The following is a 14,065-nucleotide window of genomic DNA, read 5'->3' on the forward strand; positions in this document are numbered from 1 at the left end:
TTACATTAGGTTTTAACTGCGACTAAAGTTTTAAAATCGACAAACCGGTCATTAAACGGTAAAAACCCCCTTTTATAATAATAATATTATTATATATATTTGTATTTTTATAAATTAAAACTAATATAGCGTTAAGCTTTGTTTAAAAGATTCCCTGTGGAACGAACCGGACTTACTAAAAACTACACTACTGTACGATTAGGTACACTGCCTATAAGTGTTGTAGCAAGGTTTAAGTATATCCATTCTATAAATAAATAAATATCTTGTGTAAAATTGTATCGTATTTAATAGTTTTTCCTAGTAAAATATAAGCTATTTCATATACACCTCGCATAACATCACCTACACAGAAGACCATATCGTAGATAGTGTCTACATGTACATACCATTGATCTGTCTTTGCTGTTATGAAGTACCTTCAAAAAAAAATTATATTATCAATCACATGTGATTAATAAAAAGTTTTTGATGAGATTGGCCAATCACAGGTGATTACATATATAAACAGACATGTAAATGTTTTTCACAGGTTCTGATATAAGTTGCTACATTTTTGAATCAACAATCACATGTGATTATATACATAAACATAGATGTAAATAAATTTTACCTTGTAATGGAAGAACTGTTTTTCTTCATTCGAACCCTCTTTTGCCTTCTCTTTTTCCTCTTTAACAACATAGATTTCCGTTTCTTCCTCCTTGTCCATTTTATCCAATAAACAGCTATACAATGCTTTATAAATCTCTTTTTGAATGATTGCAAAAATAGCATGTGTGTAAACCTTTAATGCATGCTTTTCAATTTTCAGCTGTGTTAATAATTTTGGATTTTTCTTGATTGTCTGTGCATCCAAAGGTTCTTGCTTTGACCTCTGTTTTAATATTGCATATTCAAAGCTGTCCATAAAAGTTAACAGATTTGCTGCTGATCTTGTAAAGTTTGAAAAAAGCATTCTCACTCTCTGATCTTGAAGTAGTTCGCATCAAACCAAACATTTCAGTGTCGATAAAATATGCTGGTATCCAAGTTGATCTGATATCAAACATATGTTTGAACCAACTATCATTTTTCAATGAGAAATCGTGCATCAACTTTTCCCATCTGTCTTCAAAAACATTTGATTCGATGTACATATTCCAAACAAGCTTATTAAGTCTATTCTTGAAGTCTTTTTCTATTTCGTCTTCAATAGTAGGAACTGCTTCTTGAATATGTAATTACATATCATTTTTTAATCATTCATATTAAGCAGATCATATATCATTAAACATATCAATAACATGTGATTAAATACATTTATTGTTTGATAACAAAATTCATACCTTTGATGGCACCTTTCGCATAATGTGCCACATGCTAGTCTATGTTTTGCTGTCTTAAAAACCTCTTTTATCGCAATCGCCATTGATTTGTCCTGATCTGTCACTATCATGTTTGGCTCTTTCCTGAATGTCTTTATGAAACATGTAAGAAGCCATGTGTAACTCTCGGCTGTTTCATCCCTGATCAATCCCGCAATAATAGTGACACACCTACGGTGGTTATCTATGCCAGTAAATGGTACAGACTTCATGTTGTACCTGTCAATATAAAGAGAATGTTAGAAACTCAAATAAGCCAAATAACATGTCAATCACATGTGATTAGAAATTGTAATGAGCCAAAAAACATGTCAATCACATGTGATCAAAAACTATAATGAGCCAAGAAAACATGTCAATCACAAGTGATTGTAAACTTTAATGATCCAGAAAACATGTCAATCACAAGTGATTAGAAACGCAAATGAGCCAGAAAACATGTGATTAGAAACTCTAGTGAGCCAGAAAACATACATGTTCGTTCTGTACGTTCCATCAAATGAGATTATGTCACTAAGCTCCTTGTAGTTGCATTTTGCAACTTCATCGGCCCAGAAAATGGAATGTAGTTGACTTTTTTCAAGCTTGTACTCAAATGAAAAACCAGGAACATATTTCTTCCATTCTTCCATTTTGTTAACGAGGATATGAGAATCACTTGCATTAATAAAAACATTCAAATCTCGTTTCCAGTTTCTGAAATCTGTTACAGTCCCATGCACATTTTTCTCAGACCCTATCATGTTGCTATAAACTTCGTATGCTTTTGTTGGACCAATATTTGACACTGACGAATGGTATACAAACAACTGCTATGCATACTTCATCTGTTTTTCCGCTTTACTTAAATTTCGTTACTCTAGGGGTAGCAACTCATGATTATGTTGTTTTTGAAATTCAAACAGTATAAACGTATTAGTTCCATACACCCAGTCAAATTTAACTCTAGCCCTACATCCGGTGCATTCCATGTTGTTTTTCCTAATTGGCTTTTTATCACATTGCAATGTTTCAAAGTTCACTTGCATTGGTATGCCACCCCTATTGCACAAGTAATATTTCTTCTTTACTAACCCAGATTTTGAAGTCTTTTGAGTCAACTTTCTTATGTCAAAACATGCATTAAACGCGTATAACCTATACATTTCTTCACACTGTTCAAGTGTTTCATAATTTTTTCCAACAACTGGTAGTAAACTTTCATCAACGATTGGTGCATAATACAATGAACCACCCGGTGTTTCGATTTTATGCTTTGTAGCTACTTTTGGTGTATCTAAAGTTGTCCAAAAAAATAGACAATCACATGTGATTTAAATGTTCACTAAATATAACTTAAACAACTAACACATGATCGCTGACTAATATGTTACTTTCACTCATTCATATCTAATAAAGACAATCACATGTGATTTAACTGTTATTCACTCATTCATATGATAAATGACTTTAACAATCACAAGTGATTTTTAACAAGAAACAAGTGCATGATAAGAGACACAGATATACATATCACATATAGTATTATCATAAAACAAAATCACATGTGATTAAATAAAGACAATCACATGTGATTGAATAAATACAATCACAGTATAATCACAGGTATTAAATCACAGTAATGTATCATCATAATACGCAATCACATGTGATCCAATACGAAAAAATTTGCAATCTGTTTGATTTCATCATACGTATAATCACAAGTATTAACATAAACTAATCAATTTTAATTCACAGTAATGTATTATCATAAAAACGCAATCACATGTGAACCAATACGAAACAAAAAACTTACATGTAGTGTTATCTATAATTTCTTCATCACTCATCTCGTATTCTAGTTCAATTGGTTCATTTTCTGGCTCCCTTGCTTCATATTCTGCTTCCATTGATTAATTGATTGAACAATTTTATTCGCAGTAGTGAAACGATCAAGCAATTCGCCTAAGTAACCAAATACGGTGATATGGCATTGTGATTAATGACTATCGGAGTGAATGAAGTTCGCCAGAAGTCAGAAGATTACGTGAATGATGTTCGCCGGAAGTTCAGAAGCAATTGGATTGAATTGCATAGGGTTTAGGGTTATATCGCCATCGTCGTTATAGAATTTAAGTTTTTATCTGTATGTCCAAGTGTTATTTCTTAGTTGAATCTGGTTCATCGATTGAAAATGATCCAAGGGCTGAGAAGCGCTCCTTGGATCTCAACCTTTTATCTGTTTTCTTCAGATTACAACTCATAAAAATATAAGATATACTCCAGTATTTAACAAAATATATTTTTGATTCTTATCTTTTTTGATAGGTTTCAAATAATTACTATAAGTAATAATGATTATGAATATAACATAGATAAAAGCCAAATTCACTCGATCATTAAGTGAGATCTCATAATAATGGTTCGTCTTTATATAAAAGCCAAATTCAGACACACTTGCCGACTATACTTAAACAATCCACTACTATTATAATATAGTCTACTCGTATCATTTATAATTATTATTATTATAAATAAATTAGCTACATTAAATTTTGTTTGAGATTTAATCATATTACATATGTTATAATGTTGGTGGTTTACTTGGATTTGAATTTGTTGAGTCTCCAATATAATTAAGGATTTAATTATGACAAAATAGAAATTTATTTGCACTAAAAATGTAATGTGCAGCCAGCCCAAGTTTGTTTATGTATAGACAGAAAATACTGTTGTGTTGAGTGTCTAGTATGTTGCCTAGTCTATCAGCACAAGGTAGACAGTATTCTTCAATTAGCACAGGATGTATACCCAGGAATTTAAGAATATCAAGTGACTCAGCAATGAAGAACCAGCATAGCCAGAATGCAGCTTACTACACAAGACAGCTATGCTCCATTACAAGCATTGTAGTTTCCCGAGTGGTCTACATCAATTGTACTATTCAACAGAAGTCAAAGACAAAGTTGAACAGAAAATGACACGCATGGCAGACAAGTGACCTTACAAGACCATGTGGGAATGCAGAAGTTTAACGCATGTGCAGACATGTGTTATTCTTTGTCAACGCCTAGGGAACACAACATTTTATTTGTTTGATCAAATAGTGGTGATAAACCAAATTGAGGTGTTCCTGCAAATAGCTACGAAAGAGGAAAGAGGAGAGCATGCTCTCTGACACAATTGTCCCCACAAGTACAGACATCCTATGTACCAGTGGACAATGGAACAATTATACGATTAATAGGACTACTATAAATTGATGTATCCACTATTGTAACAACTAGTGGGGTGGGTTTATTTATTTAGAGTCAAAACTTGTAATAGCTTTAGAATATCCTCAATAGCTATCACTTAGGTAAATCTGTATCAACCAACTATCATTCCGCCAAGGATAATTGTAATTCTTTGTGATTCAATCAATAAAGAATAAACCGTTGAAAAATTAGCTTTGACTCTATTTAATTTACGTGTTTGAATACTAAACCATTTAACTGATTAAGTTAATTAAGAAGAATTGTATTCACACCCCCCCCATACAATACTCCTGTTGTTTATCAAAGGACCAACAACCGATATCAGAGCTTCAGTCTTGATAATTTAATATCTTGGATCTGAATTCTCACATGGCTGCATACTCAAATATAGCTTACCTTGAAAATGGTTCATCCAATAAACCACCCAAATTTGATGAAGATGAGTATGAAACTTGAAAAGCATGGTTCATGCTTCACCTTGAGTCTATTGACCCACTCATGCCTGACATTGCCACAGATGGTCCATTTGTCCCCACAGAGACTATTGATAGTGTTTCAGCTACAGCTGACACTCCTGCCAATCCTGGCAGAGAGGTTATTCTCACTCCAGCAAAATGGAATGTTGAGGATAAACGTCGTGTTGGAATTAACTCTAAGATCATAACCATGTTAGCTATAACTTTACCTAATCATTTGTTCAAACTTATTAAGGGAAAGCATAATGTTAAGCTTATGATAGACTATCTTGATATTACTTATGAAGGCATGGATGAGGTTAGGCAAAATAAGATTATTGCTTTGAAAAGAGAGTCTGAAATGTTCTTTGCCTATAAGAGTGAGACCCTTAGGCAAGCCTTCATTAGGTTTAACTCCTTAGTGGCTGACCTGCTTACTTTGAAAATCACATATACTGATTTTGAACAAGTAAACAAATTTATTGACTCACTGCCTGCTAAATGAAAACCTGTTACTGACCCCTTAAGAACCACCCAGAATTTAAAGAACTTTACATGTCTTCTCTATATGGTACACTTTGGAACCATGAGAAGGCAGAAGCTAAACTTGAACTAAATTTGAAAGAAAAATTTAAGTCTGCCCCCACCACTTCAAAATCTTCTAAGACAGATGATACAGCTCTTATTGCTGCTAATAAAAAGAAAGCTCAAAAAGCTTTACTGGTTCAAAAGTTGATGGCAGAAGAAGAGTCAGCTGAAGATGATGTGGATAGTGGTATTGGGTCTGAGGAAAGCAGTGATGATGAAGATGATGTGGAAGGGTTTGCTAAAAGTATGGCTTTGCTGGCTAGGCAGTTCAAAAGGTTCAATCGTAATAGAACCAGCAAGTCATACAAAGGGAGTAAGAAACCTAGTGCAAGGTATGGCAGCAAATCAGTCAACGGACCTAAATCTGAGTGTTACAATTGTGGGAAGGTTAGACATTTTGCTGCTGAATGTATGTCCAGGAAACCTTCAACATCACATGCTAAGTCCTTCTCAAAAACTAATAAGTACAAAAACAAGTACAAAGCTATGAAGGCTCAGATGAAGAAAAGTTCAAAGGCTGATAAAAGCAGAAAGAAGCCAGAAAAGGTACTAGTTGTTGAGCATCACGACTGGGATGAAACCAGCTCATCTTCATCCTCGAATAGTGATACTGATGATGATGATGATGATGATGGTGCTGGTTATGCTTCTGGTAAAAAGCTGTGTTTGATGGCCAAGGAGGTCGAGGAGTCTACTGAGGATGAAAATGGTAGTACATTTATGGCTGATATGAGGGAAGCTGACTTGAAAAAGGATTCACCTCAATGGAAATCTGAAATGCTATATAAGGTTGATAATTTTCGAACTTATACTGATGATGAAAAAGATGAAATGTTCGACTACCTAAGAGTTGATTTATGTAGAGGCAGTAAACATGAAGAAGTTTTAAAAAATGATACCAAAGCTTTAAATGAAAAACTTAGCAAAATTGATGAAATTAAAATCTTGGAAGATGTAATTTCAAAACTTGAAAAACAAAATTTTGCTTTAAAATCTCTTCACGTTGAGGCAGCAGATGTCAAGAACCAGCTAAAAGACCTTAAAAAGGTTGTTGCTTCATGGTGTACATCTACTCAACGCACAGCCAAGTGTGTAAATGAGCAGGTGCCTGTCCAAGTTAAAGCCTTCTTTGTTGGTGACTATGTTGTTGCTGCTGCTCTTGCAGAAGTTGCTTTTATGGACCCTACTCTTGAAACTGATCCTGAAGCTGTCTTGCCAAATACTTTTGTCAAGATAGTCAAGGGTAAAAAGGTCTTAACAAATAAGTTTGTCAGACCTACAGTGACCCCACCACCGTCCATGAAAGAAATCTTGAAGAGTGAAGTAAAAGCTAAGGAAACCAATACTTCAACTGATGAAACTACTGGTCCCTCAAGCATTTACTATATGACTCCCAAAGAAAGACAAATCAAGAAGGAAATAACTAAGAATAACAAAGGAAATTTAAAATCAGTTAAGTCTTCTAGTTGCCTGAATGCTAAACCTACTGCTGCTATTTCTGCTGGTCAACCAGTAACTTCAGACGAACCAGTAAATCCTAATACTGGTAAGTCCAAAGTGATTTCAACTGGTAAACCAGTAGCAGCATACAAACCAGTATCTTCCCACACTGGCAAGTCACAATCGAAAGGCAAAGCAGCAAACCACGCGAATGGTACTGGTTCCAAGCCAAAAGCTGCCCATAAGGGAAAAGCTAAAACAGTAGAGTCAAATACTGAGACAACTATTGCCGAGATACTGACTGTCAAGCTCGACCAGCTGCTACTGGCTATTACTCAAAGTCAGCAGCAGAACCAGTCACTAAGTACATCTACTGCAAACCAGCTACCGAGACCAAAAGTTAGAAAGTGCTACAAATGTGGCAGCAAAGCTCACTTGTCCCATCAATGTACCCATGTTATGAACCCCAATACTTCTACCCCTCAAACCAACCAAGCAGCAAGGAAGAAAGCATCGAAGATGACTCTTCCAAAACCCATCCTTCGTTGGGTTCCCAAAAAGAACTAATATCTTAGACACTATGTAGGGCATTCAAAGCAAGCAAATCTGGTATCTCGATAGTGGTTGTTCGAGACATATGACCGAATGTAAGTCCCTGCTAATGGACTATCAAGAAAAGGATGGTCCAGTTGTTTCATATGGAGATAATTCGTTGGGTTATACAAAGGGTTTTAGTACTTTAACAAATGGGAATGTTACATTTTCGAATGTGACATATGTCATTGGGCTTAAACATAATTTACTCAGCATAAGCCAACTGACAAGCAAAAATAAGATAGTCCAATTCAGAAGGAAAATTGACACTATTTTTTATAAGACATGGAAGCCTCTGCTGACAGCAAAAAGACATGAGAACATGTATCAAATTGACATGAACACAGCAGTCACAACAACTAATACTTGTTTTTATTCAAAGGCAGCAGACAACCTCAAGTGGTTATGGCACAAAAGACTCTCACATCTCAACTTTAAAGATATTCACAAATTATCTAGTAAAAGTTTAGTGTCTGGGCTACCCAGTATGTCTTATGTGAAGGACAGATTGTGTCCTGGTTGTGAAAAGGGAAAGCATCACCATGCTTCATTCAAATCAAATCAGATTTCATCTGTTGAAAAGCCATTTCACTTACTTCATATGGATCTCTTTGGTCCCGTTAATATAGCCAGCTATAGTGGGAAGAAGTATACACTGGTGTTTGTTGCTGAATATTCCAGATACACTTGGGTATTCTTTTTTAAGCAAAAGAGTGAAGCTGCTGATGAAATTATTAGTTTTGTCAAAAGAATGGAACTATTGAATGTGCAACTAGTGAAGCAGCTAAGAAGTGATCATGGTACAGAATTCAGAAATGCTACATTGGAAGAATTTTGTGCTGATAAAGGTATTTCACAAAACTTTTCTGCTGTGAGAACACCAAAAAAATGGTGTTGTAGAAAGAAGAAAAAGAACTCTCATTGAAGCAGCAAGATCTATGTTGGCTGAGTCTGGGCTGAAAAATTCATATTGGGCAGAAGCTGTGAATACTGCTTGTTTTACCCAGAATAGATCTTTAATTGTGAAAAGACATCAGAAAACTGCTTATGAAGTTCTTAAAGACAGAAGACCCTCAATATCATTTCTTCATGTATTTGACACTCACTGTTACATTCTAAACAATAGGGATCAGCTGGGCAAATTTGATGCTAAGGCTAATGAAGGAATATTTCTTGGATATTCCAACATGTCAAAGGCATATAGGATCTACAATAAAATAAGGGGTTGTTTTGAAGAATCCATTAATGTTACATTTGATGAAACTGCCCCTATTTCATCTTCTAGTCAAGAAAATGAGGGGTTACTGTTTGAAGAACCTACTCAACAAGCTCTAGATGATGAAGAAGAACCAGCAGCAAATCTCTCACCAATCTATGTTGATGGGTTCTCTGATGATGAGATGAAACACTCTGTTTCATCTGTGTCTAAACCTAGTGGACCTACTAGCTCTACTGAAGTTCTACAAATTGAGCATAGGTCTACTGGTTCTAAAAGATCACAAGTTGGTACTGATTCCACTGACAATGAACAGCTATCTCCTGTTGCTGCTTATACTACTGAACCAACTGATGATCAAGATGTTGTGTGTTCCACAACAAGCTCACCTGTTCATAACACTAGATGGACAAAGGAGCATCCATTGAACAGGTTATTAGTAATCTGGCTAGTGATGTTAAAACAAGGAGACATGCAACCAACAACTTTTGTATGCATGTAAACTTTGTATCTACCATTGAGCCTACATGTCCAGAAGAAGCAATCAAAGATCCTAGCTGGGCAGGAGCTATGCAAGAAAAGATCTCCTAGTTTGATAGGAATAAGGTTTAGACATTGGTACCTAAACATGATGATGAAATAAAGAAGATCATTGGTACCAAGTGGGTTTTCAAGAATAAGATGGATGAAGATGGGATTGTGATCAGAAACAAAGCTTGATTGGTAGTTCAGGGTTTCAAACAGGAAGAAGAATTAAATTATGGAGAGACATATGCACCAGTGGCTAGGATTTAAGCTATTAGATTGTTCTTGGCATATGCTGCTAAGATGAACTTTAGGGTATTCCAGATGGATGTTAATTCTGCATTTCTAAATGGGAAGCTGCAAGAAGAAGTCTATGTCAAACAGCCTCATAGTTTTGAAAACAGTAAATATCCAGACCATGTCTACAAGTTAGACAAAGCTCTTTATGGCCTAAAACAGGCACCAAGAGCATGGTATGAGACACTTCATGTGTATCTCACTGGTATAGGTTTTAAAGTTGGAATAATTGATACCACTCTATTCTCAAAGGAGATAGGTGGTGATCTCTTGCTGGTATAGATATACGTGGATGATATTATTTATTGTAAAAACTCGTCCTAATCCATCTGGACGAATACATTACATTTGATTACATCGCGAGGTACTTGACCTCTATATGATACATTTTACAAACATTGCATTCGTTTTTTTTTAAAAGACAAACTTTCATTGCATCAAAAGTTGACGGCATGCATACCATTTCATAATATGTCCAACTATAATTGACTTAATAATAATCTTGATGAACTCAATGACTCGAATGCAACATCTTTTGAAATATGTCATGAATGACTCCAAGTAATATCTTTAAAATGATCAAATGCACAGAGGAAGATTTCTTTCATACCTGAGAATAAACATGCTTTCAAGTGTCAACCAAAAGGTTGGTGAGTTTATTAGTTTATCATAACAATCATTTCCATTATTTTAATAGACCACAAGATTTCAATTTTTCCATAAATATACATCTCATATCAGGTATTTCGCAAACTGCATAGAGATAAAAATCGTTCATATGGATTGAACACCTGGTAACCGACCTTAACAAGATGCATATAGAATATCCCCAGTATACAGCGCGCAGCTAATATACTAAATAATACCTCAAAGTACTAAAGCATCCATACCCTGGATGGGGCTCGTTGGGCTCGATAGATCTACCTTTAGGATTCGCGTCAATTAGGGGCCATTTCCCTAATTCTTAGGTTACCAGACTTGAAGGGGCAATATTCGGTTTAATAATCCAACCATATAATGTAGTTTTCGATTACTTGTGTCTATTTCGTAAAACATTTATAAAAGAAGCGCATGTATTCTCAGTCCCAAAAATATATATAAAAGGGAGTAATGAAACTCACTCTACAATATTTTGTAGTAAAATATTTATACGACGATACTGAACAATGCAGGGTTGGCCTCGGATTCACGAACCTATATCATTTGTATATAAATTAATATGTATAATTGTAATCGAACAAATATATATATTATTTAGTGATATCATTTTAATATTAAAAATTTATAGGTATCATTATTTGTTTAAATATATTCATTTCATATATTTTGAAGATATTAATATAGTTAATTTAGGTATATTAAATATATCCTTATATGAAACTCATTTGTTTGTGAAAATGTTAATTATGATAATATTAATTTTAGTAATAATGATGATTTCTTATAATAATAATGGTAAAAGCGATATTAATAATGTTAATAAAAATAATGATATTACTAATGATAATAATACTAAATTTATATTAATATTGGTAAAATGATAATAGTTATAATACTTAATATTACTAGTAAATGTATATATGTCAATAATTATATTAATGATAATACTAGAAAAAAATTGATATTATACATTAATAATGATAAAAAGTGATAGTTTTAATAAAATGATAACTTTGAAGTTTTTTTTTTTTAGTTATAATGACACTTCTAATAAAAATATTAATAATGATAATGATTTTAATAATGATAATAATAACAATATTAGTAGTAATAATACTTATGCTATTTATAATAATGATAATAGCAGTCTCATTACAAATGATAATATTAATAATCGTAATATTACCAATACCTAATAATGATAATAATTTGTTAATCACTACTTATATTAGTAATATTAATAACAATAATAATTATAATACTAATTTTAATAACAATAACAATAACAATCATAACAATAATAATAATAATAATAATAATAATAATAATAATAATAATAATAATAATAATAATAATAATAATAATAATAATAATAATAATAATAATAATAATAATAATAATAATAATAATAATAATAATAATAATAATGATAATAATGATAATAATAATGATAATAAGTAGTAGTAATAATAATAATAATAATAATAATAATAATAATAATAATAATAATAATAATAATAATAATAATAATAATAATAATAATAATAATAATAATAATAATAATAATAATAATAATAATACATAAAGACTACCTCAAATGAAGGATTTTCCAAAAAATTCGCCCATGCCGGCTCGAACCCTCGACCTCTCGTTAACCCGCACACTCCGATAACCATTCTGCCAAGTCTATTATTCTGATTTAAATCTCCTTTTAATTATATATGACCCGTATTTATTTTCATTCAATTTTCATCTTCTTCATCAGATTTCAATCAACCAAAAACTATTTAATCAAAACAAACAATTTGGTTCTTTAATTGAAACAGAAAACGATTTGAACTTTTGAATTACTAGACTCAACAAAAAAAGAAAAAAAATAAAAATATAAAAACAATTGCTGCTGTCCGTCCTTTTTGGAAAAAGAAAAAAATAATTTGATTATGCAATTACGAATGTTTTAGGCTATGGTTATAACATGAAATAGTTGGTAAATCGTTCATAGAAACTATTAGAATCATCAATTGAACTTAAAACACAAACATGAACTCGAATTTAATCTCTGTTCATATGTTTGACTTTTTACAATTAAACTTTGACTCTAAAATTGTAGCTTGATATAAAGAATTGAGGGATGAAACTTTGCAGAAAGATTGAGTGTGAGAATCCTAACAAATCTGCATTAACACTTTTTGAAATTTAATTTGAAATCGCGTTTTGAGTAAAAAGTGTAAGAACAGAGGTTGCGAAAGCTTTTTCTTTATATTTTTTTCTGTTTTTCATTCTTAATTGTAGTGATGGATGTACATAAGGTGATATGGAAAGATTATTACAGCATCACAATTTCAATTACCTTTGTTTTGTAGCATAATGAGATCGGTAAGTAAATCATTCGTACAGCCATTTAAAAAAAATATAAAAGATAAAAGGTGATAACAATTATTAACAGAATTTTGGATCATTCCTAGTGTTTGGAATCTGATTCGTACGAGATTAGCTGTAGTAGGACCAATTGATCACAAAAAGATGGTGAAAGGAATCTGATTACGTACCCATTTAACCACTTGAATGTATATATTCGTATATATATCTTTATATATATCTATATCTGTTTATTTATAAATCTGTACTTTTATATATGTATATGTATTAATATATATATATATATATATATATATATATATATATATATATATATATATATATATATATATATATATATATATATATATATATATATATATCTGTAGTTATATATTTTAAATCTAATTAATATTAATAATTATCAATGTATTTAATGATAATAATGTTATTAACATTTATCTTAATAAGAATACTAATATCAATAATAATAATTGATAATAATAAAATAATAATAATAATATCATTACTAAATATAATAGATTATATACTAATATAATTAATAATCTTAATAATAATACTGATATAATAATAATACTGATTATAACAATTCTAATGATAATAATCATATTTGTAATATCAATACTATAACAATAAAATTTCGTATTTATATATTACATATCTAAATTAGTATTAATACTAATAATACTATAATAGTCTGTATATAACAATTTTCATATGTGTATCATAATTTTATTAATATTGATATTTATTCCGATATAAGTAATTATCACAATTATTCATATATATATGGAATCATAATAATAACTTTTTATTATTTATATATTATATATATAATATAATATTAAAGATATATAGAAATTATATATATATTTATATATTTATATATAACTTCATTTTTTAATAATAACTTATTTATTCTATGTATTATTTTGAATTTTTAATTCAAATGATTAAAGTGTACTTTTTTAATTTGAAATATTATATATACACTTATATATATATATATATATATATATATATATATATATATATATATATATATATATATATATATATATATATACATGTGAAATTACATTTTTATTTACACACAATTGTTCGTGAATCATTGAGAACAGTCGAAGGTCAAATGGATATATGATATAGTTCAAAGATTTTAAGACTCAACATTACAGACTTTGCTTATCATGTCGAAATCATATAAGAATTTAAGTTTTAAATTTGATCAAAAATTTTCGGGTCGTCACAGTACCTACCCGTTAAAGAAATTTCATCCCAAAATTTGAGTGAGGTGGTCATGGC

General features: G+C 31.3%; 1 protein-coding gene across 1 annotated transcript; it reads right to left on the bottom strand.

Moving 5' to 3' along the window:
* Positions 1–341: 341 nt before the first annotated feature.
* LOC139870769 (protein FAR1-RELATED SEQUENCE 5-like) lies at positions 342–2,110 on the bottom strand. Its single transcript, XM_071858545.1, has 5 exons — positions 1,842–2,110; positions 1,329–1,586; positions 921–1,038; positions 614–877; positions 342–419 (listed from the first exon to the last, which is right to left on the bottom strand). Exons 1-5 carry the CDS (start codon positions 2,108–2,110, stop codon positions 342–344), a joined length of 987 nt encoding a protein of 328 aa, XP_071714646.1.
* Between the last annotated feature and the right edge of the window lie 11,955 nt (positions 2,111–14,065).

Source organism: Rutidosis leptorrhynchoides, chromosome 10, assembly GCF_046630445.1.
Source record: "Rutidosis leptorrhynchoides isolate AG116_Rl617_1_P2 chromosome 10, CSIRO_AGI_Rlap_v1, whole genome shotgun sequence".
NCBI classification, from domain to species: domain Eukaryota; kingdom Viridiplantae; phylum Streptophyta; class Magnoliopsida; order Asterales; family Asteraceae; genus Rutidosis; species Rutidosis leptorrhynchoides.